The 25,308-nt window shown below is 39.9% G+C and overlaps 1 protein-coding gene across 5 annotated transcripts in view; it reads right to left on the bottom strand.

Moving 5' to 3' along the window:
• Nucleotides 1-1,925: 1,925 nt before the first annotated feature.
• The window catches only part of GRAMD2B (GRAM domain containing 2B), a 44,524-nt gene continuing 21,141 nt past the window's right edge, over nucleotides 1,926-25,308 (bottom strand). For 3 of the 5 annotated variants that reach the window (XM_075740644.1, XM_075740646.1, XM_075740648.1), the window contains exons 2-14: nucleotides 22,399-22,521; nucleotides 18,965-19,052; nucleotides 18,586-18,652; nucleotides 17,527-17,630; nucleotides 13,437-13,532; nucleotides 12,354-12,425; nucleotides 12,138-12,233; nucleotides 11,380-11,491; nucleotides 9,520-9,642; nucleotides 9,262-9,349; nucleotides 8,711-8,812; nucleotides 6,773-6,866; nucleotides 1,926-3,164 (exon numbers count right to left, since the gene is read on the bottom strand). In XM_075740644.1, coding sequence (XP_075596759.1) covers nucleotides 3,123-3,164; nucleotides 6,773-6,866; nucleotides 8,711-8,812; nucleotides 9,262-9,349; nucleotides 9,520-9,642; nucleotides 11,380-11,491; nucleotides 12,138-12,233; nucleotides 12,354-12,425; nucleotides 13,437-13,532; nucleotides 17,527-17,630; nucleotides 18,586-18,652; nucleotides 18,965-19,052; nucleotides 22,399-22,521 — 1,207 coding nt within the window. In that variant the 3' untranslated portion in view covers nucleotides 1,926-3,122. The remainder of the gene's footprint in view (nucleotides 3,165-6,772; nucleotides 6,867-8,710; nucleotides 8,813-9,261; nucleotides 9,350-9,519; nucleotides 9,643-11,379; nucleotides 11,492-12,137; nucleotides 12,234-12,353; nucleotides 12,426-13,436; nucleotides 13,533-17,526; nucleotides 17,631-18,585; nucleotides 18,653-18,964; nucleotides 19,053-22,398; nucleotides 22,522-25,308) is intronic. The other 2 variants (XM_075740645.1, XM_075740647.1) reach the window with 1 other exon arrangement.

Raw genomic sequence — 25,308 nt, 5'->3', positions numbered from 1 at the left:
AAAGGGGTATTCCATACCATATGATGTCATGCTTTGTATATAACTGGGGGGTGAGCTGGGAGGTGGGTCAGCTCGGGAACTAGCTGAGCATCGACTTCAGGTGGAGAGAAATTGCGCAGTTCATCACTTGTCTTGTATATTCCATTATTATTATTAATGTTGTTATTATCTTACTTCTTTGTCCTATTAAATTGTCTTTATCTCAACCCATGAGTTTTACTTTTTCCTTCCATTTTCAATTCTCTCCCCCATCCTGCTGGGAGAGGGGTGAGGGTAGTAAGCAAAGGGCTGTGTGGTTGTTTGAACTGCCTGCTGGGTTAAACCACAACAGAAGTGTAAATTGCTTCTCCTCCATTTGAAAGACAGCGTTACACCTTTGTCCAGGCTTGCCTCCACTGGCCTGCTGCCGCAACAGGCTGAAAGGCACGCATCCACTTCTGATTACTCATTTACTCTGGTAATTTTGTTCGCTTATGGCTAATGATGGGGGTTAGCTGGCCTGCTTTACATAAGGCACATGCCAAATATTCTCTCTCTCCCCTTGTTTTCCTATAGCAAAGCACATCATTGCTGATGTAATGGAGTAACAAGCTAACTCACTTCAGTTACTGGATATAATCAAGTTTCCTTGAAGTTCCTTTGATAAAGGTGACTTGTGGCATCAATTTTTAAACCATAAACAGAACTACAGACTTCTGTTACTGATACGGAATTAAAGGGAGGGAAGTAGCGAAGGGAGAGGATGAGGTCAGAGTCCAAAATGTTGCATAAGCTGTGTAACAGTGGAAGAAGAAGAGAGTAGGGAAAGTCATGGAAAAAGAAGAAAAAATAACTGATTTTGTTTTCTTGTGAAACTAAGTATTCCAATAACCTCAGAATTGCTGAGGAAGGAAAGGCAGAGGTTGCATTAGGGAGAACAGTGAAATCTCACAGATTTCTGACAGACCAGCTGTCCTGGTTTCAGCTGAGGTAATTTTCTTCATAGTAACTAGTATGAGGCTGCTTTGGATTGTGCTGAAAACAGTGTTGGTAACACAGAGATGTTTTTGTTATATAGACATGTTCTCATTATCACTGAGCAGTGCTTACACAGAGCCAAGGCCTTCTCTGTTCCTCACCCCACCTCACCAGCGAGGAGGCTGGGGGTGCACAAGGAGTTGGGACGGGACACAGCTGGGACAGCTGACCCCAACTGCCCACAGGGATATTCCATACCATATGCTGTCATGCTCAGCATATACAGGGCTGGGGGAAAAAGAAGGAAGGGGGGGAACACATTCGGAGTGATGCCATTTGTCCTCCCAAGTCACCGTTACGCATGCTGGAGCCCTGCTTTCCTGGAGATGGCTGAACACCTGTCCGCCCATGGGAAGTGAGGAATGAATTCCTTGTCTTGCTTTGCTTGTGCGCGCGGCTTTTGCTTTACCTGTTAAACTGTCTTTATCTCAACCCACGAGTTTTCTCTTTCACTCTTCTAATTCTGCCCCCATCCTGCCGGCAGGGAGTGAGCGAGTGGCTGCACACTGCTTACCTGCCGGCTGCCGTAAAACCACGACACGTGCTCAGATGGAATCTTGAGCTAGGCAGGCACGTTAGAAAGCACAAAGGGCTTTCTAAGCTGCCTGAACATTACAATGCTCATCCAATATTCTTCACAGAGCAATCACTTGAGAAAACTATTAAAATTTCCTCAAAACCCTGAGGGCCAAAGTTGCTCCTACTGTTCTGACATTGCAGTCTGGGAAGACCTTGAGTGCCGCTGAGTAAGAGGAAGCGCACCAGCAGGATGCAGTTCCTGACCCTTTGTGTGGCGTTCTGCGCAAACCTTGTACTGTGAGGTATGAGCCTACTCAGATCATGAGTATCGTGTTTGACTACAACTGATGGATGAAACTGGGTTCATCCAAATTACAGTACTGAGTCACTCATTTTAACAAAGTTTATTTAAACAAAGTAGGTACATTTCACAGAAATGGTTATAAAATGCATAGCATATTATAAACAATACTGTTACTTTACAGATACTAGTTGTTATTTATCCCAAATATTGCTTTTGAAAAATGAATCAGCCTGCTTGGTGAATCAGAAAGCTAAAAATCCCCAGACACTGTGAAGAAAAAATACTACGATATAACAAAGCAGGTGTCCACTTTTTCATTCACTCTACTGATTGTTTGTATTGCTGCATCATTAATTTGCTAGTTCCGATGATGTGGAAATATCTGGTCCCTGGAGTCACATACCAAGGCTAGATTTCCATCAACTGGAGCACAAATTGCACTTGCTCAGCGAACCAAAACCCCATGCAACTTCAAGGAAAGCTGACTGAGGGTCTTCACAACGATTAACTTAATGGACAGAGACCGTGGACCAAAAAACTAGCAGTTTTTCTAAGTTGTGCAGATATGTCACACTCACACTGCTACTCCTAAGCAACTTGATTCTAAGTTGGCAAGTACATACATATTTCAAGCTTGACTTCAATAGAAATTGAACGTGCAGTAGAAATAGACCTTACCCTCAGTGGTGATGCAATGCCATGGAAAGTGGAATTGAGCCTTTTTGCAGCACCTGAGAACTAAGCACACCTTGAACATGCAGAACTTCACATAACCAAATCCAGAGGTGTCTCTTTTCTGATCTTTGGGATGCCAGGGCACAAATAAGTAAAAATGAAGAGCATAGCACCAATCCGTAACTATAGCTGAGAGAGGTACCAGCTCATTCACACAACACTTCAGCACAGGAGTCATGATGATTGAAATTTTTCCCATTTACACTTCTATGACAACAGGCAAAAAGCAAATGCTGAGGTAAAAGGAGTTGCACCAGGTTTGCACTGGTGTAAGCAAGTCTAGAATCAAGCAAGCTATAAAATTCATTAATTCACACACAAAAGAGAAGGAAAAATCCCCTTATTTTCAAAACATAGATACATGTAGATTGAAACATGTTTTCAAAACATACATGCTCAAGAATGAACTGACTTTCTGCATTATGCCATGAGCTTTACAGTAGTTTAAGCTTGGCTTAGACTGAAAATAAAGAAGCTTGAACTCTGGCCAGCAGAGCTCCTTTGGAACTGTTTGTCAAGAGAGAAGAATGAGGTCTGAAGCAACGTTTCATTCACTGTCTTCAAGTAGTTTTTGTAAGTTGTTCTGTATCTTAGAAAAAGAGAGAAAAATAATTGGGAGGCAGGAAGTGTTATATTGCATTAAAAAAACCCCAACAAAACCTCAAGACATACTCTTCAATATACTCTGTGTGTGCATGTTAATTTTGTTAACTATCATACCAATGGTATTCATGTTAAATGCTTCCTGCACTAGAGTCAAAGGAAACATCTGGATATGATCAGCCAGCAGCACATCTAACTTTCACATTAGGAGTATCTCCTGCAATTTCCTCCTAAAGATTCTCTCCTTCAGTAGGTGTGAGAAAATAACATAGGAAAAAACTACAGCTAGAAAGAAAGGGACAAGAAACCCAATTATTTTAAACTTCATCAAAACCCAATAAAAGCCTCATACTTCAAAGTTGCAGCTCTTTGAAGTGGATAATTCAAATAGTTTTGTAACAGCTTCAGCTACACAGCTGGCTATGATGTGTGCACAGCAAAGTAAGGTCTTCTAACCATCGGCAGGCATATCCCATTTCCCAGATTTGGCGTATTAGTTGTGGGTTATCTTCCCTTAGTTACATGAAGGCAATGCCAGCCAGTCGAATCCTCAAGGATGATTTGTGCAGACCTATTTTACACAGCCTATTTATCCACCTTTCATCTCCTTGTCCTTAAAAGCAGAGAGGGGAGAATATAGTGGGTTACATCCCCTGGCACACGTGTTCTCTGCATCTTAGTAATTAGCAGTCACTGGCTACAGAAGGTTTAGCCACAGCTACTTTCAGACTTTGAGAAGCCTGCTCAAAGATACCACTTCTTAATCCTACCTCATGATTTCTAGCCCAGATGCACACCTTTTTGGGGAAAGGAAAATGCTAAGAAGCACCTAATTTTAGAAAAGTCATTTAATGCATACACAGGAATTTCCTTTTAACAAGCTACAAGGGAATGATTAACATTAGGCCATGTTTTCCCTCTCCCAATTTAACACTCTGTGCTCTGATAGACATGGTGCATTTTAACAACCTGTTAAATACACTTAAATGCCAAAGCAAAATTCTGGTAAGCCATGGTAATTCCTTGGCTCCAAGTATGAAGTAGACCTTGTAAAAATCACAAGGTCACATTGAAAAAGTCATTGCAACATACTCTTGCACTGAACATCTTTTAACTGGAGAGTAATTTTTAGTTTTTAACCTAGATAATTTCTGTGCTCTAATTTACAATGCTGCGGTCACACAGGAAGCGAGGAGAGAGATGGCAATTACACTGGAACTTTTATGCTACATTTGCTGCTGAAGCCAGCTGCAGCCCATTACTAGCACTTTTCACTAAGGCATATGAAGCAGTTAAGCAACTGCAGGAACTTTGCTCAGAGAACATAAAGCTATTAGTTTTGCAGTAAAAGAGTAGGGTCAAACACCCTGTTCTAACCACTGCTCATCTAGATTAGAGAGGACCAGGATGTGGTAATATCCAGCTACAGCCAATACTCATTTAGCTTGTATGCACAGCAGTTGACTATGTCTTGAGTGTTTGGCAAATACAAGGTACGACTAAGGGTCCAACCCTGCAGACACTAGCTGAAAGAAGCACATGACTTAAGACTCTAATTCAGGACAGAGGGTCACTTCTCTGGGAATAGCTGAATGATCCAACCATGCGGCTGCTTTTTACTGTGTTTCCAAGCATAGACTATATAAGGGAGTGGGAAAATGCCTATCCCTGCTGCCAAGGGCTGGCTGGCTGGCTTCCAGTGAGGTCTCCCATGAACCATCTTGCCAGCCTGTCCCAGACAGCTGGAAAGCAGTAACCTCTTAAATGACCTAATTTGGCTAAAGATTGTATCTGGTAATCATCTGGTAAGCATTTTCCCTTTGTATTCATATTGTTATTATCCACAACATACAGAGGGGTTACACTAGCATTATTACTCTAGACTTCCACAGCCAAGGGGGTGGAGAGGTAGGGGGAGAAATCCCTTTTTGGCAGTCTTTGTAAAAGCTATGCTACACAAATAAACAGTGATATTATATAATCCTAGCTTTATGCTGTTTAATGAACTTGGTTTGGGAAAAAAGGTGTTGAAAGACCTTGGCATGCACTCAGATTAGAAACAGAGGCAAAAATATCCCATGTAACTTAAGCACGTAGGAATTCAAGTAACTTTTGGTTTTGCTCCACTAATACTTTTTGTCATACTTGGCCAGTGTATGTGTTCCCAATACATAATATTTCATACATCTGTACAAGGTGCAGTTGTCAAGGTTTGGGGTGTAGGGTTAGGGCCGGGGGGGCTGCAGGAGCAGCTGCTGTGTGTGGGAAGAGGCCAGGGACTGCCCTGTGCTGTGCTGGACGTGGCTGTTCCAGCATCCTCCAATGGACCCACCGCAGGGCATGGCTGAGCCCCTTAGCCAAAACAGTGATGGAGCCTCTGGGAAGTATTTAAGAAAGGGGAAAAACACCAAAGAGAAAGGAGGAGAGTAAGAGGGTGAGAAACAGCAGAAGGAACACCAAGGTCTGAGATGGAAGAGGTGCTCCATGGCAGAGAAGATGTCCATGCTGCAGCCCATGGAGAACGCACACCACAGCAGGCACTTATTTCCTGAAGAACTGGAGCCCTTGGAGGAACCCATGCTGCAGCAGAGGGAAAATAGGAGACGAAAGTAGCAGCAGAGAGAAAATTGTTATGTTCTGACTGTAATCCCCCACCAGCTCCATTTGGGAGGCAGGGAAAGGGGTGAGAAGTCAGGAGCAAAGGAGAGAAGTTGAGCCTGGGACCCGGGGGGAGGAAAGGTATTCTGTTGTTTGTCCTTGTTCCTTACTACAAAAAAAAAAATCTATTTTAACTGGCACTATATTAAATTCATTTTCCCCAAGGTGAGTCTGTTTTGCCTGTGATGGTAACTGGTAATCAATCTCCCTGCCTTTATCTTGACCCATGCGCTTTCTCATCCTATTTTCTCCCCCTGCCTTGCTAGGCAGGGGAAGTGAGAGAGCAGCTGAGTGGGCATCTGACTGCTGGCCAAGGTTAGCCCAACACAACACCTGAAGTGAAAATAAGGCCTGCACGCCCACTCTTGTTTTGCACAGGTTTCCAATTTAAGCCAGCAAGTGTATTTAGTTTTACAATTAAAGAATGGCAGAAAGTAAAGGTCAGGTACAGGGAATTACACAACTAGTGCGGCAGCATTTGTGTTACTAAAGTGAAACAGGCAGATTCCAGCCACTTCATATGAAGAGGCCGACTACATGTAAAAGCCAGCATTGTTTTTCTTTACCAAAAAACCTCCAAAACTCAAACAAAAGCCCCAGACAGAAAATTTAATCAAATAGGAATAAAGGTTAAGTTCAGAATCCTTAGCCTTAATGGACCAAAAAAAAAAAAAAAAAAAAAATCACTACATGCAGTAATGACCCTTGGAAGTATTCATATTCCTGGCTGTAAGCCTCAGCTCAAGACAAAACATTTATACATACCAATGCTTGTACTTGGGCTAATTTATACTCCAAAACCCAGTCTAGGAAAACAAGCCAGCTTCTAGTACCAAATCTGGGGGTAACTTGGCACTTTTCAAAATAACAGACTATAGAAATTCAGCAAGAACCTGGTTAGTGTAACAGCATTTGCATTATATCATAGGAAGTTACCTTTTCTAATTTTATAAGATTAGCAGTTAACTCATCACAAAGGGCATCAGCATTAATTTGCAGGTGAGATCCCAAGCCTTGGCGTACTGGTTGTCTGTCAAACAGAATGAAGAAGTAAGTGTGACAGAAGCAAAGACAACAAAAACAGAACTGAGAGATACATGTAGATAGGAATACAGTGGGGACATTGTGAACTGTACTTGTTTACAGAAACAAAGGCCTAGTCACTTCTGCAGTCTTACTACATTTTTTATGTCGTCTCATTCTCCAGAAGTTTGGATGGAAAACTTTACAGCTGTTTCCACTGGAAATAAGTTGAGAAGTTGCATTAAGTTCCATGTCCTGTGACTTGGAGAAAATCAAAAAGCCCAACCCCTTGACACTGTAGAAGTAGTGCACATTAGATCATCCTGTCTCTTGTACTGTTTGGGATCAGAGCAACAGAAAACAGGACTTTCTTGTGTAAGCGTGCTTCGGAAAAGGGACACAGCATCCTGCTAATCAACACATGCCAAAAGTTGGAAAATAGCTTTTGACATTGCCTACTATTAGAGGTAGGTTTACCCCTCTCCTTGCATTATTAGTAAAATACAAATGCAAGCCTCTTTAAGATAAAGAGCCATTTACTTCCTGTTTCTTTTTTATTAAGAACCTAGCTCTGTCTTCTGACACACACGTACAAGTCTTACTGCTTTCCACAAGAGACAGCTGAGAGCAGTTGGATCCTAAGCAGCACAGTCATTGTTCCATATGACCACAAGTGCATTGTCAGAGTGACCTGTTTGTCATGGATGCGTCATCAAAGAAAGTCGAATTAACAAGCACCCTATTCAAGAACTTGCTACACGTTTGAAACACTTTGCAGACAGTTTCATTGAGCCTTGGTACAGCTCTGGCTAAATTTTATTTTCCCCCTCTGTTTTTCAGGTGGTGCTTCTCCAACTGTCAGCATGCCCATTCATGCTGCACATGGCTGCAGGTTTTGCACTGAGATTAATTTACAAATGACTTTTGAAGCCATGTTTTTCAGAGCAGCTCAGAAAAAAATCAGGAGAAGGGGAAAAGAGTTAATACAAAATTTAATGCTGAATAAACTGATTAGTATTCTCAGCAGTATCCAGTTAACAGACTTCTGTTCTAAGAGAGGAGCAGGAAGCTGATACAACTTACAGTGGCGTACTGCTGTGGTGTATGCCCCTGCACTGCCTCTCCATTTGATACTTGTGTAGTTCCTGTCCATGCACGATGGGAGATTAAAAAAAAAAAATAAAATATGCAGGGGCAGATGACATCCATGACTAGCTACAGAATGGAACTATCAATGGAACTATGGCCCTTTCCCATATTTCCTCTTAACCTTCCCTTGGTGTGTTTTGGGGGTTTTTTGTTGTTTGTGGGTTTTCTTTGTTTGATTTTTGTGGTGTGGGTTTTTTTGTATTTTTTTTTAAATTATTTTATATGGGTTTTTATTTAATTTATTTTAGCAAGATAGGATATCAGTTTCTAAAGAGCATATAAGCAGCTGAAAGCTTTAGAAAACATTATACAAGCCGATCAGATGTACTACCCCAAACATTATGAAGTACCTTGTCAACTTAGGCTAATCAAATTACATTAAGACTGAAGACACAAGTTAGACGTTTTCCATGGAATCATAGCTCTGGAAAGGAACTGCTCACTTCAGCAGTTTACAGTGTAGTTACTCACAGCTATCTGAAAAATTTTCAAGGCAGTAATACACCATGATCTATCACATTTGTACTAAAACTCTTATACAGAAAGCTGTGAGATGAGGCTATTACAGATACAAGAACTACAGGACACTGAAGTACCACAAGGGCACTACAGTATCACAGTGGTTTCTGAAGAAAATAAATGAGCATGACAGATACTGGAAAAAGATTTTTAAACTCCCAGATTTTACAGAGTGTATCTTACTCCTTAATATGTGAATCAAAGGATGTGATGGAAATAAGGCGTTCCTCCAGGACACTGATTTTGTATCTCATGTAGAAGGTAGAAAAGATTAATACACAAACACTGTAAGACAGAAAAATAAGGTACATCAGTTAATGGAAACTTTTAGAGGTACCTGACAAATTTAATGTTAAAAGCCATTTGAATTGTTACTTGTTCATGTTGAATGACAAAGGTATCATTCTAAGAAACACCTCAAGAATACCCATCAGTGGCATTTAAACAGTTATGAAAATCTCAAGCTTGTGTATGGCTTTGCTAAGAGATACGTAAAATGAACTTGCAAGTAGTTAAACTCTTTTAACATTTCCTGAATCAAAAGACCCCTTTGCTTTCAAAAGTAGAAGGCCTGTTAAGTAAGCTTGCCCAAGCATTTCTACCTCTGAAGCGTTTAAAGGACACAATTCCCAACAATTTCCTTTTTTTCCAAGTGAAGCTTAGATTATATTACTCTATGCAAACATAAGAAAATCTGAGTATTTTGACAATCTTGGTATTAATTGCTAACTTACAGAATTGCGTAAAATACAAGTATATGGTTCAGGGATAAGAGCTTCTGGGACTTTACTTTGTGGAAGAACCCGAAGGCTTCAGAATTGCCTGCAAGAAAAAGAACCAAGTATTACTTCGATTAAAGCAGATCATGGCATGCAAATGGTGTTCTGAAGCATGCAACAGATAATAAAAACAGAGGGTTAAGCAAGAGATCTTCCAAATTATGCGAACTATGCAAACTTATCTCAACTGAAGGTCTACCCTTGACTCCTTACCATTTCGAGGACTGTTTCGAGCTTTTCCATCAGGTCCACGTTTATTGTGTGCATCTGAACGGATGGATTTTGCCTCAGTCTTGGAAACTTTCAAGTGAGTCTGTGTCTCAACAACGTGATAATCTGTCAAAAGCAAGATTTTTAATACAGCTGAAATATGAAGTCAAAGGTAGCTCTTGGTAGCTTAAGTTAGTAAAGGAGTAGGGGAAGAGGAGGATTTTAAAAGGTGCATTTCTGGACTTGGATAGAAACTACTAGTTGGTCTAATAGCCTTAAAACAGTTTGCATAGTCATTCCACAACATCACAAAATATAAAGAAGCATCTGGACTGGAAGAGGATGATGTATGCTGTATTTACATTTCCAGATCCTTTGAAAGATGGCAACCTGTGCAAACTTTGAAGGTTATCACTGAATTTCCAGTCAGAAAATTATACAGACATAAAAGTTATCTCTCAAAAGGACTAAGTATGCCAGAGTAATAATTCCAAATGACTTTAGTAGCAACATCAAATAGACATATTGCATTGTTACTTCAAAAATGGAGATTATAGCTCCTTTTCCGACTCTTGTTTAAATGCAGATGATGTCTTGAAAGAGATAGGACAGAAACATCCAGTCACACTTAGTTGTGTCCATGCTTTACTTGCACACCCTGGATTACCCTAATGATGCACAAGAAACAGAATCACAAGTGACATATGTGTTCCCCCCTACTTCTCAAATCCTTTTCCTAGGGTGATTCTTTAACTGGATATTGGTTTTTTATTTGTGGAAAATGGAAAGGTTTGAAGTAGCTATTAGCTGTATGGAAGTAAAATAGCAAGTTAAATCATTATTCAGAAGCATTCATGTGGCAAGTGATGACACCACAATTTAGTTACTGCTTCAGAAACACCACCAAACAATTAAAAATACACACACAGTAAATACCAAAGACCAATGAAAGCAAATAGCCCCAAATCATACCACTGAACAAAAGACACATAGGAAAAAAGAAGAGTTAATTAAAACATGACAGAAAACTGCTATAAAAATGATAGTATTTCATTTAAAAGTAATGGCAAAGCTTTTTTATTATACAAATTCTTTTACAGTAATGATGGAACCTGGAGTAATAACAGCATAACAACACATGAATATGTTAATATATATTAATTGTACAGCAGACTAATACCCTAGGTTTTGCTAGTAACATTCAGCATCTGCCACATAAAACAAGTTCTGCTGTACTTATGAACTTGTACGCAGTGAGTTTCTACACAGCATTCCTGCTAATTAAGTGAAGAACTTGAGGCATATGAGACTACAAACAGCACTGTTAAGAAAGAATAACTTCGGACAGTATCCTCAAGTGTCTTAACAACTGCAAAGAATGAGTGTTTAAAAAACAAAACCACAAAAACACGTCAAAAATAACTTTTTTGATGACAAAAGCTATCATGGTACAGAACGTTTATTTGTATAGATTAGAAGAAGTCAACACTGTGACTTGAACTACTTTAGAATAGGGGGGTTTGTTTGTTTGTTTTCCTTTTTTTAAAGGAGGAACATTTTCTACATTCTGTATCTGCTACCATAACTCATGGGGGATGTGGGGAGCAGATAGAATATGGATAGGCAACTGGAGGCACTAGTGAAAAAATCAGATCCACTGCTGACCAAGTCATTGCCCGAGTCTGGATTGCAAAAGGATATAACAACAGAAATGTAGCTATTGTGGCTTGGAGGAAGACCTTAAAAGACATGTAATTCTCCAGCACTGTGCAGAATGTAGATTCCATATCAGAAGGAGATTACAGAAGCAAAACTGAGAGCTAAACCATTCTCATTTTCTTGGGGCCCCATGATCCCACTCACCTTGGAAGCATTCCAGCTCTGGGGTCTGTGAGCTTGTGCTACTGGACTCTTCCATTTCTTGTCTCCGCTGCTGCACTATTCCATCCAGATCAGAATAGTCTTCATTGAAATCCTGGTGGGGAGAAAGAGTCACACAAAATCTCAGCCCTGTTCTAAATCTAAACAACCTTATTTCCTCTGACCTCTCTCTAGAAAATGAGCCAACAATTACAGATTTAAAACTGTTTAACCAGGAACAATCTCTGATATCAAGATGTTGATAGCAAGTTAGCAAATTAAGCCTCATATGATCACCAGAATTTAAGCCTCATCCCCTGCCTTCAAGTGAAGAGGTAAAGTCTGTGTGCAAAAGCAAGACTGTTAAGTTAGACAAACTGAGAAGTCCAGGACAGGCATAAGTAGAATTAGACTCTGGTCATCACATGTGGTTACACAGCTCTGAACTGGCTTACAGAGGAACGATTGCAACTAGACACACTTCAAAAACTGTTGATGGCAGAGGAAGAAGCGGTATAGAGCACTGACCACTAAAAAGAGGTATGTAGAGCATACAGACTTTGGAATATATCCAAGCATACACATATATATATGCTGCATGTGATCAGATGAAATTACACCTATGCCAATCATTCCCACTGCTTCCTAATGTTAAAAAACTCATCGAACTTTTAGAAACAGATGTCCCAATTTACTTCAGTTTCTTAAGACATTATGAGTAGTAATTGCAATGAAAGGTGCCACGCAACAAAAAAACAAACCTCTAAGCCATTTACCAAGGGCAGAATTGTAGGACGATCAGCCCTGAAGCTGTTTTCTGCAGAAGAGGGATTTGGACTGTTGCCTGTGCTTGTATCCTGAAAAAAGCAGCAGTGTTAACAAGGAACACACTCAGAAACTACCTAGGATTTAAAAGCAGGAAAGCAGTAATAATGAACACAAAGCTACGTAACATCTTCAGTCTCATTAATACTTACCTCAAGATGTCTACAGATAGATTTTAATAGTTTGTAGGTGGTATCTCTGGAGAGTAAGGAGACAAACATGTACTGAAAAACAAAAGTTGCAAAACTGTTTGAGAAAAGGCCTAGATTAGAAGCTTCCTTTTATCTAAATAAAACTGACAGTTGGTTTTGCTCATCAAGTAACTGTTTTCAACTTTCATTATATAACTTCCATATAGCAGGAAAAACCTTCAGATCTTCTAAGCCTATGACCTGAAGTTAATCACAAGGAACAAAGAACAGGCACATAAAAGTTACCATGTGCTGGTGCAGGAACTACAGCATAGTCCAGATCCATTCTTTTTTTGTAAAGACTTTGCATACTATGTTTTACCTAGCCCTTTAAAAAAAAAGAAAACAACAACAAACCCCAAAACCCCACAACTTGTTTTTTGTACAGTCTCCTACATCCAGAAAATATTTACGCAATGAAAATGGGCTGATTCTAAAGCTGCTCTTAGGATAATCACATTTTCTACTGATTGATGCAAATGCTATTCCTAAGTATCACTGTAAGCAACTGTATTTTGTGCATCTAAGGTATTATTGGTCAGGTAAGAGACCCAAGTAAATGAAAGAATACTGTCAGAGCTGCCAACAAGGCAAGTAACCCTCTATGCATGCACTTCCTGACCCAGCTGTTCAGTTCCCCCAGTACTACTACAGAGCAGTCTTGGAGAATGGGGAACAATAGACTACAGAAAGCAGGTGGCAACCAGAAATTCTATTTCTTATTTTTTCACTAATTTCTTTGGATCACTGCAGATCCAAAGAAAAAAGGGAGATAGGAAGAAGAAAAAACAGTGGTCCTTGCCTGTCACAAGAGAGGAGGCAGAAGAAGCTAGAATCATCCTCTAAGAAACCAGATCCTCCAGAGTCCCAAGTCTAAATGCCCACATGAGACCAATTCCTACAGCTGTTTAAATGGCCAGCTGGGACCTTCAAGAATCCCTCATATTATTGCCAATAAGTAGGAAGGAAAAAAAAAAAGAAAAAAGGAGAAAAAAATGAAAAAGCAGGCAGAATGCAACAGCTTCCCTCTCCACCAGTACTCACCCTATCTGTGACTGTTGCTATGATCAGAGCATTTGGCACAAGAAGAGCAGTTTTGGTTTTCTTCAAAAGTGTCACCGAGAGCACAGGTATACTAATCTGAAACAAGATCAATGTAGTGTAAGAGTCCCAATATGCGCATACAAATTTGCATGCCCTTTCACAAGGAGCCAGCCTACCAACTGTGGTAAGACAGACCTTCAATGCTCGTCATTTAAAAATTACTCCACTACGTGCCTGATTACTAACATTTCATATGGAACAGGTATGATTTTGGATTATTACTATTTCTTAACTACTTTTACTTCTATTTTTATCAGATGCCAATCGAGGCTTTTGTTTATGCCTTCCTTTCCTGATCCCTTCTGGCTCTTACAAGACAACAGGCTTAGTTCACTGTAGATCTGCAGAACAAACCAATCTTAAAGCTAGGCTTTGTTTAGCAACAAAACATTTCAGAAAAGATCAGACAAGACACGCTTGTTGAAGAATGAACATAAAAGCTTCTCACCACTTACAGATCCTTTAGTCTGCAACAAGTAGCTGAGTACACAGCTCATCCTTCAGTAATGTTTAAAGATCCAATACTCGCACACCCACTGACTGACTTAAACTGATTCCTGTGTGTGTCATCCAGACTGTCTACATCTACATTGAAAAGTTCTCAAATTTCCTTCCTGCTTTGTGTCTACATCCAACCCTATTAGCTTAATGCCTGCTAAGTTTCACTTAGTATTTCACTTCAGATACTCTGTATGGACTCTTCTTGTAAACCCTGTATTACAAAGGGCCAAATACCTGGTTTGACTTTCAGTTGAAAAGCCTAGATCTTAGGGAGTTGGGCAAATATAATAATCCTGGATACAAATTAGGATATAGCTCCTGTTAAAAATTCCTTTGGCACACACTGTCACAACTGCCTGAGAAATCTGGAAGCAAGATTAACAGTGTCCAAAGATTCTTCAACAAGCGATCACAGCACTGAATTAAAAAAACCATCAGTGCAGAAGGAGAATGAAGGTACTCTGTGCACAGGTTCATAAAACCTTGTTAACTTTTGTTCAGAACAGCAACACAAAGTTAGGAAATGAAAAATTGTTTCAGGTAACAAAAAATGTGTTTCTGTACATTAATCTGGGTGCAAGGATTGCCAGCCACTGTTGAAGCATGGCTAGACAAATATCTGCTTGCCATCTAAAGGCTAGAAACTTGCTCTTTACTCAGTACTTAGTTTTGTTAAAAGTGTGCTAGCAGAAAAAAACAACCCAACCCAAAGCATATAATTTTAATTATTCTTAGTCCCAGGCCTGGGTTTAAGAATCTGTAAATCTGGTCAATATTTGTTCTATTGATTTTTTTAACATGTCAACGCTATTTGTCTTGCTTCAGCAGCCATGTCTTTTGAAAATGGGTAATTAAACAGGTCCTCCACTATACCTTTTCTTCTTAGGCTGGACATTGTATCCATCTACAAAGGTTTTGCAACACTTTCCAAAATAGACTTTCTGGGACTGGGGAGAAGGGAGCAGCTATGATGTGTGTTTGACAGGAAAAACCCAGAATCCTCAGGTAGTCAGACAGAATCTGCCTAAATTTAAAAAAACAAACCAGCAAACCAAACCAAAACCAAAGTAGAAGATTTTTAGCAGAAATCCTGCTTATAGTAATGATAAAAAAAAGCAGCTTAGAAGTTTTCTATTGGTTCAGTTCATCGCAAAGACCTTTAAATCAGAGATGTTAATGGCATTCTACTGCATGCTATTTTGATGGATAACTTCACTGTAATCAAGACTAAAGTGACTAAAGTGTACTTAAGTCGGATTAGGTACTTGCTTACTGCACTGTTACCCCAGCATTAGATTAAAATCGTAAAATCACTGCAGAGTACTTTATTTCTAACTGGAATAATAATTATTTCAGGAAACAATTTTTACTTGCAGATAACTTGGAAAGAAACCAAAATGTGTAAGGTAATGCTTAGCTCCAGGAAAGACTACCTGGTAAGACAGCGATGCCCTTCAAAACCTGTTCAACCCTGCAGAAGCAATCTTTTATTTTTGAATGTGCACAGTGTTTACACTGCAGACTCAAATCCCCTGATTTGCATGGCTATTACTTCCACCAAAGCTTTCAATAAAAAAAATTCCGCAGGTAGAACTCATGTAGAAAAATTTATTGGGACATGCAGATCTGCTGTTTCTCACAATGAAATACTTTATCATGAAGATCAAATTGGTTTACCAGTACTAAGCAATAGAGATTTTGTGTCTTGGAAACTTTGTCAGTGTATCTGACTGCTAAGAATGTTCCTCTTGCTATCAAACTTGATTTCCTCTTCCCCCTCCCATTCCATTATTTTTCATTATATCCTTGATTTTCCTGCTGTTTTGTGTGTTGCAGGGGTAGGGGAAAGAGAGCTGGAAGTAAATAATCAGGTCTATCCCCTTCATTCTTAATTTTCCCCACAATGTTTTCTGAAAAACAATGACCCAGAATTGAGTAATTTGGAATATCACTATAGAAACATTTACAAATACTACTACTACTACTCTACCCTATCTTGTAATGTTTTCCCTTTTCATCGTATACATAAATATGTATATATTCCTGCATTTAAAACTCTGTTGACAATGATAATTTCCTAGTACTAGATCATTACTATTCTGCATCTTTTTTCCAAGTCTTTCCAGCCTACTCGGTAGAGTTCTATTAGATTTTTATATACATTTAGCTTAGTTTGAATTTAGAAAGCTGTCCCACAGTTTGAAGTAGTCACTTTTGTTGTGGTGAACAGGAGACTGCTAGTACAGCAGCTTCATTTTTAATGAAACTAAATGCCAAATAGCTGTTACTAATTATGAATGACAGTATCCAACCATTTGTTAATTTTGATTTCCTTGTTTGTGCCACATGACTTTCACTGACACACACACCATCTGTATTAACATATTGCCTATGACTAATAGAATCCATTAACTAGGAATTAACAATAACTCTGTTTCTTGGGCCAAGCAGTAAAACACAATAAACCCATAAGGTCACAGTGAACAATGTGCTGTTAATAATTTTAAGCACTCTTTAAACCTATTCCACTTTCTTAAGAGCCCTTTTAAAGATAGATGGTGTTCTATCAAAATGGTTGACAGCAGAGAAATGAGATACTGTCAACTCCTAAACTGGTTTCAACACCCAATTCACTGACAAAGGTTATGGATCTAATCAGGAACTTTGTTCAAGAAAGTACTTGAGAAAGAAGCCAAAGAAATCTTTGCAGGAAATGAAGCTGTTTCCCAATAAAAGTTCAAAAACAAAGCAGAGTTTATGCAAACAAAGAAAACCACTCCAGAAGCTCCAAATCAGCAGAACTAGAACACAAGTCTTTTTGGAAAGGCTTTATTTTTATCTGTATGCATATCATTCACAACAAGGGCCCCAAGCCTTAGGTTGGTCATATCTGCACCAAGGAGGAGTAAATGATGATCTTACAAATTAGGATCTTCCTGACTGTTCATGTCCCATTTCTGCCCTTCGTATTAGGCTCACAAGTAAAAACCTAGCAAACTGTTTTTTCCTTCCCCGTTCTCTGTTTATGCAGAACAGGAAGAGCTCTAGAAGAATCCCTCATAGACCCTTGCCACTCAACTCAGAAGCCAGTTCTAGTTCTTCCTCTTTAATTGTCTTAATATGCTTGATCCTCCCCTCCAGTTGCCCAACTACAGACTTGCGGTCCTTATACTTTTCAGCCTTCCTTCCTCCTACCTCCTTCTTTTCCATACTTACCCCAAGAAAGATATTTTTGCACAGTTTGCGCTACATGGGCTTGGTAATATCCTCACTGCTGCATGTCAGATCCTCTCCTTTTACCTATTTTTTTTTCAGAAAGGAAGCCCTCAAGAGGGAGATTCAATCTTTTACAATAATAGTGCTCCAGTTCTAGTGTGACTTTTGGGCATCACTTCTGAACAGCAATTGTATTCAATAATACTTAAAAGTATTAGCAGTATTCTAGCCTTGCATAATAATATGAACTTCTGGTGATGAACAAATTGTTAAGGAATAGCATTACTGTTCTGCACATAAAGATTTTACTAACCTTAGTGTCTTTACCAAAAACCTTGGAATGGAAGCAAATCCAATTTTCAGAAAGGAATAACTTTCCTTGGTACAGAATTTCTTTCTGCAGAGCACAGGTAAAGCCTGAAACAAATGGATACTCTATAACCTTTAAGGTAACCAAAAATCAACCCAACTGTTAGAGCAGTTTGGCTTTTTTCAAAGCTGTAATACGATTAGGTTTATACTTTTTGATAAACATTGTCAAAAACTTTGAAATATTCAGTAAGTTTAACTAACACGGACAAGCTCAGAAGATTTCACAGGCCTAAGTTTAGACTCAAAATATCTGATGGACAAAGACTGAAATGCATAATAACCTGCAGCTGGCTCCCAGAAGCCAAGAATCCTTTCTAGCTTCCTATAAACTTTCTGATTAGCTTTCGGGTAACTATATTATGTAATTGTAAAGAGCTTAATGAAAGGTTTTAGATTTAAACTTTTAGCTCCATAGTAGTTGTCTGGACTAGATGACCAACAGAGGTACAACACAAAGTGATACTGCTTTTACTTCACAGACATTGAGCAAGCCATTCGTCGCTCGTGAACCACTTTCCTTGTATTCAAGAAACATTTGTTATACATTTATACATACCTATGTAGAATTCACTTGTTATAACTACCACTGAGAACAGTATAATCTTTAAAACATTTTAAATCCTTCTCCTATCAGTTTTTTTAAATCTTAAAGCATCACCAACAGCAAAACTTCAAGCTAGTTACTTGACCAGTGTTGTCTCAATTCAGTAGTGCCTTTAGCAAAGAAGCTTCAGTTCCAAAAAATATTGCATTAGTTTACCCTGCTAAGAAGTGCAAAGTGGGCTGCAATTCCCAAAGATTCTCAACATATGAAGATTTAAGTTTTGCAAGATTACAACAAAAACACCCACCACATGCAGATGAAGGTTTTGTAGCTCTAGGCAGCTGGAGTTTAAGGATTTTAAATTGTAGGTATTCCCTCTTGTACATCACCACAATTGGTGGGTAACAACATTACCTGAGATCCACAGCCAGCAATCATAAGCAAGTTAATACTTACTTTGTTTCAGTGGCTCATCAATGGGAACATCTAGAAACAGCTTATGAAAGTGTGCATTTGCCTTCAGCTAAAAAACAAAAAGCCCCACCCCAGAGACACATGCCTTATTAGACAGTTTTACAATCAAGTGACCAATTCCAGTTCCTGTCCTCCCAATACCTTCTCATTTTGCCCACTTTTTTTACAATAAATCCTCATTTTTGCTATGTGGCTATTAAGTCTGTATCCTGCTTTACCCAGGCTCTAACATGCTGATGAAAAAGGAACCTACGTCCTTAAACAACCATGAACTATAATACTGCTAAACAAGGAGGCTCTCATGGTAGTTATGTATTTACACTTACTATATATAAACCAAGTAGTCCATCCTCTGCCCTACCTGATTTGAGGCACGTTTTTTTCTTTCAATCTTGGAGTCACTCTTGATATCCACTGTCGGGAGTGGACTATCTGTGCTGCTCTTTGTCCTGAAGATTAAAAAAGGCATCTCAGATAAGCTTGGCCTCAGTTCATTAGTCTTGGTAAGTTATCAACAGGACGTGCTTTCCCATGAAACATACTAATCCTTTAATAACTATTATCTGATTCATCAACGATTGTGCAGCAATAAAAAGGAGTATGTCTTATTCTTAAACCATGCCAGCCCTCACTAACAGTCATCTTTTAATTTAGAAGGAATATTCTGTGTTACTAGCTGTAGAGAAGTAAAAGAAGTTCAAGACTTTTTCTACAGCTTAATGAATTATCACAGTGCTTAGCTTCACATTTCTTTGTTTCTCGGCAACATGTGAAATACTAACAGTAAACATATTACTTACTAATGCAAGATAAAGTAAGATAAAACTCTGTAGCTGAGAGAGCAAGGTAGTATACTGAAAGCTATGAACTTGTACTAAAAAGTGTGAGCTCATTTGGAAAGCACAACAGAGAAGAATGCAACAAGAACCAAGGGGGTAATCCTGGGAAGATGTATCAAAAGAATCCCAGCCACCCCAGCCAATAAGTCAACCTCATCAGGGGCACAACTGAAATGCCTCTACGCAAACGCATGGAGCATGGGGAATAAACAAGAGGAGCTGGAGATGTGTGTGTGTGCCTGCAAGGCTATGACCTTATTGACATTACAGAGATGTGGTGGGACAGCTCCTATGACTGGAATGTTGGGATGGAAGGGTACAGGCTCTTTAGGAAGGACAGGCAGGGCAGGCGAGGAGGGGGCATGTCTCTAAATTGGAGAGACCTGGATTTGATGGATGGTCCACTTGGTGGAAAAGGAATTGGCTGGATGGTCGCACTCAAAGAGTTGTGATCAACGGCTCAGTGTCCAAGTGGAGAATGGTGACGAGTGGCGTTCCTCAGGGGTCAGTACTGGGACCAGCACTGTTCAACATCTTTGTCGATGACACGGACAATGGGATCGAGCGCACCCTCAGCAAGTTTGCCGACGACACCAAGCTGTGTGGCGTGGTCGACACGCTGGAGGGAAGGGATGCCATCCAGAGGGACCTTGACAGGCTGGAGAGGTGAGACCCTGCAAACTGCATGAAGTTCAACAAGGCCAAGTGCAAGGTCCTGCACGTGGGTCAGCACAATCCCATGTCATGGGCTGCATCAAAAGAGGTGTGACCGGCAGGTCTAGGGAGGTGATTCTGCCCCTCTACTCCGCTCTTGTGAGACCCCACCTGGAGTACTGCGTCCAGCTCTGGGGGCCCCAGGACAAGAGAGACATGGAGCTGTTGGAGAGAGTCCAGAGGAGGGCCATGAAGCTGATCAGAGGGCTGGAGCACCTCTCCTGTGAGGACAGGCTGAGAGAGTTGGGGTTGTTCAGCCTGGAGAAAAGAAGGCTCCGGGGAGATCTAATTGCTGCTTACCGGTACCTGAAGGGGCCTACAGGAAAGATGGTGAGGGACTGTTTATCAGGGAGTGTAGTGACAGGACAAGGGGTCATGGGTTTAAGCTGAAGGAGGGTCGATTTAGATTAGATGTTAAAAAGAAATTCTTTACTGTGAGGGTGGTGAGGCACTGGAACAGGTTGCCCAGAGAGGTTGTGGATGCCCCATCCCTGGAAGTGTTCAAGGCCAGGTTGGATGAGGCTTTGGGCAAGGTGGTCTAGTGGAGGGTGTCCCTGCCCATGGCAGGGGGGGTTGGAACTAGATGATCTTTTAAGGTCCCTTCCAACCCAAACCATTCTATATTCTATGAAGAAACAGGTGCACAAGTCAGAGGATGGCTATGAACTGTGTAGTGTAATGAAATCATTAAGATAGCCAGCAATCCTAGAGGAGATGAAAAGGAATTGTGACTGCCAGTTGTATAGGAAGCTGTACCTGTACAGGTCTAGCCATTCATATTGGAAAAAAGAAAACCAATCAAAACTGCAAGAACTCTAGAGGAGAACAAGTACAGAGGAAAGTCCCTGTGGATGGCTGGGAAAATAAGTTTGGTTTTATACAGCAGAAATTAATGGCATGGACTGTTCAGAAAACAAAAGTGGGATAACAGTGTTTCACGAATCAGGTAGAGAAGATCATGATACCTGAGAGCTATTTAGTGCAGAACAAAAGTGTATCAACAGGCTATAAAGTAACTCTTTTTCAGAGGCCTTCAGATGCAGACTGAAGAGCGGAAGGAAAAACACAACACAGGAGTCCTAGACTGAATGACCCGAACAACATGTTATATTAAAGATTCAATGGGGAAAGAAAGGTGCTTCAAAAGTTTCCGTTACTGCACCTTATCCTGCACAATAAGTCATCTTTACTTTCCTTAACTTGAGAGTTCAGGATTTCCACTACAAACTGTAAGGGGGATGGGAAGAGAACCCCCAAGTATAGTGGAGATATAACTGGATTTAGGAAAGATTGTACAGCAGGACTGACTTAGATAGCAGGGGGACTTGATGCATATCTCAGGTGGTCCCTCACAGAAGAAAACTCTAAAATACATGTGTACATGTATTTGTGTGCCTATGTAAAGTACAGGTCAAACTGAAATGAACAGTGAGCCTTATAAAAAACATATGCCAACCTCTCACCAGCACACAGTCAATTGCATTGTATGTGAGAAGTAAGACTGGAAAGAGTTTGAAAAGGGGAAAAAAAAAAAAGTAATCACATATCTCTTCAAATACCTTTTACTCAAAGATGTTTCAGGAAATTAAGCGATGCTTTTTAAATATCTGCCTCGTGACCAAAACCACAGTGTCAGACTGCTGACTTTTGCATTGCTTGCTCAGTTGACAAAGTGAAAGGGATGCAAAACTTGTATTCAAACCCTCCAAGTGGGATTTTAGTATTATTTTGTTTTCTTTTAGAAGAGTTTGAAATGCTTTCCAGTTCTCCAACAAAGGAAGAATGACTGGTTTTGCAGAGACATTACAATAATCTGCTACAATATACAGCACAGAGTCCAAAACTTAAAACTTTTGTCATAGTTTTACATGAACAATCAATATTCCAGCACAAAAGTGTTCTGGGAACAGCCTAGGACTCAAACTGCAGCTCAGTTTGACTGACTGTCAAACTGACTGTGAAAGTGATGTACCTAGCAGTGGCACCAAACAATGCAATGTAGTTTTTCCTGGAACAGGGAAGCTAAGCCAGTTGAAAATCCAAATTCCCACTACCCTAACTGCTTGTGGTGGGTAACAGAGCAGCCCCTGGAAGGTTGCTCTCATTTCTGTTTATTTGCACAGTATGCAAGCTAAGCTACAACTAGGATGCCTGATAAATGTTGCTACTCAGCCTAGCTTCTTGAATGGGTTGTAACCATTCTGACTGACTAGAAGAAAACTGACAGCATTTCTCACATTACCTTGCAACATCAACTTTTTTCCGGTCGTCAAAATATTCCATTTCAATGGTAGGGGTCTGGAGCAGCACAGTAGGTGATTTTCCTGCCTTTCTTTTTTCATCTGTTCCATTTTCTCCATCTGAACTGCAGAGGGAAAAATAAAAAATACATAGAATGTGTATTGCAGGATTCATACTGATGTCAAATGCCACTGCAACATGTTGACAATACAGCACATATTAAAGAACAAAATTATGACATATCTTTTATATTAAGGTCCTGAAAAGTCTTCATCTACTGACTTGACAGTATTATACATCTGAACAGTATTCTGAGCTCCAGTACTGGAATGTCAGCAATGAAGAGAGGAAAACAAATACTGCCATCGATACTTCAGTACTCATAAAATTTGTAGCTCTAACTTCTGTTCCAAAGAGAATGTCTTGTTTAGGAAAAAATGCATTCCATGCTCTGTAATCACACTTGATGACTAATGGAAATTAATTTGATTGGCAAGTTGGGAAAAAAACATCCTGCATGACAGTACCTAGCGCTTAGCAGATTATTTGTGGCTCAATGTGGCAAGAGGAAGCTAGGTCTTACTATTCTCACTTACCTCTTCTGTGAGAGTCAACCTGCAGGATTTTCACAATACGGGGTCCTCTCAAACTATCAAAAGTGCTGGTTTTATTTTACAAAAACAGTATTGCCACCACAGTGCACTGCCTTTTCACAGCATAGGCCACTGCCTCAGAAATATATGTTAAAGAACTAGAATCTGAGGGCTAAGAGATGGGCCCTCAGAGCCTTCCACTGGCTTCCTGTTTCAAATTTTTCTAATAAAATGTTAACTCAGAAAATGTAGAGGAAAAAAGCTATCATTAATAGCAGGGTCTGAATAATGACAATACTTTAAAATAAGACATGGCAAATATATACACACGCCCTCCTTTGGAAGACTAAAGCCTCAGAAAGACTACGGGATGCTCTTAGCATTAAAGAGGACAGACAAACTATGTTGTCCTTTAATTTAATGCCTGATCTCAATGACCCCATTTACAGAAGCTTTCCATTATAATGTTTAATTTTTGAAATTTTATGGCAACAACACAGGCACTGACATCATGTGAAAGCATCTTGACAACAAACAGTTTCTTTTCCTACTAAGACAAAAGTCTTGCTGACAGAGGTTCCCAGACTAATTTAATCTCTTTTTTTTTTTTTAGGAAGGGCATAAAAAGATTCATTGCTTTGATTACACTTTGGTGAAGAAGATCAGAACATAAACCTCACAATATCTTAATTGAGATCTAATGAGGTGGTATCCTACCTCACAGCTAAACTACAGCTTATGTCACAGAACAAAAGCCATGGAGTTTTGCCTTACTGGTGCTGGGACTTGTTCTCAAGGGGCCTTATGTTTACATACAGCAACTATTCCCCCATCTAATCCTTTCTCAACCCTTAGCACTTTCCAGTACAGGGTCACTGAACTGACATTTCTTAAGTCACACTTTGCATGTACTTGAAAGGGTTACAGTACTAATTAAGTCAATAAGGAAAAAACACAATTGTTTCCCCATTGCTTCACTCTTGAATCAGCCCTGCCTGACCACAAGGCACCAGCTTTTATTTTCAGCCTACATAAACTAGAATTAAATGGGCAATTCAAGAGATTCTAGCAGAACCAAATCTTTTGACTGAAAAACCCAAATAAGCATGTTTATGCTGTTTGAGATTTCAAGCAGAGAGTAGAACTACCAACCCACAGTGCCCCCCGCAAGCACAGGGGAGCTTGTATTCCAAGTCTGCAAATCTTGCAAACGTCTTAGTCACAGTCTTGCTATCTGTTATTTTTTCTGTTTCCCACATTCTTGGCCTTCAAGGGAAGCCAGAGAATACCAGACATACATGGGATAAGGAACAAGGTGAGGCAAAATTGTCAGGTTCAATCACACCTGCATCTCAGAAGAGCCAGGCAGCACAGAAGCTCCCAAGTGAATAAGACTACATGACGCAGCAGTATTTTACGATGTAGTTGCTTAAGCCTAGAGCCTGACTGGCATCCATCATTGCCTTGGGCATCCTGCTATTTTTACGTCACAATGTTATTGACTCATCAAAGCAGCGTGTATCACACCCACACCTCCATACTACAAATGTGTTTCAAAAATACCTGTAACACAGATTTTAGTGTCCACTTACATCTTCCAGTATGGTTAGATGTTTTGTTGCTCTTAAATGCTTTATTTACTTACCACTCATATTCCCTTCTCCATCACCCATAATTAATCCCTACTTTGCAGTGAAACCTAAGAGCCTGTTCTATCCTGTCCATCTTCCCCACTGACCACTACTGCTCCTGAACCTCTACTGTCTGAACTCATTCCCTCCAGCTGCTTTCAGATGGCAGAGAGCTCAGGCATCTCAACACACTGATGCTGTTGTGTGTGAAATGCTGAGCTATCTCATGCCAGTCTGGTTATCTCTCCAGAATTGTCTTCTGTAGCTGAGAACAGGGACAATGTACCCAAACACAGCAAGAGTTTCTCCCAAAACATCTCAGGCATGAGGAGACTCACCCATGTAGCACATGCCACTGACAGTAGCAATTGGGTGTATTGCTACTAGCTGGTAGGCTTTTGTTATGTCCATCCTTCACCCTACCTCCCATACGTCCCCTTCACATAATGAAAAAACTACATAAGCATCTGTCCTAACACTTCTGATAACTATAGCTTCACATAGCAGCTAAGTTCCTAGTAGGTGTCTTTAAAGTATCAGAAGAATCTTAGCTGACCTTCTGCGAAATGAAAGCTCACAGGTATGACTTGAAACCAGTACAATAGCATTCATCAAGTCACAAGCAAATTAAAGCACTCCTTACATTTTCATGTCTGAGTCAGGATCCATAAATGTTTTGTAAAAGGA

Source organism: Balearica regulorum, chromosome Z (assembly GCF_011004875.1).
Source record: "Balearica regulorum gibbericeps isolate bBalReg1 chromosome Z, bBalReg1.pri, whole genome shotgun sequence".
NCBI classification, from domain to species: domain Eukaryota; kingdom Metazoa; phylum Chordata; class Aves; order Gruiformes; family Gruidae; genus Balearica; species Balearica regulorum.
This window is presented reverse-complemented; position numbering and strand designations above follow the sequence as displayed.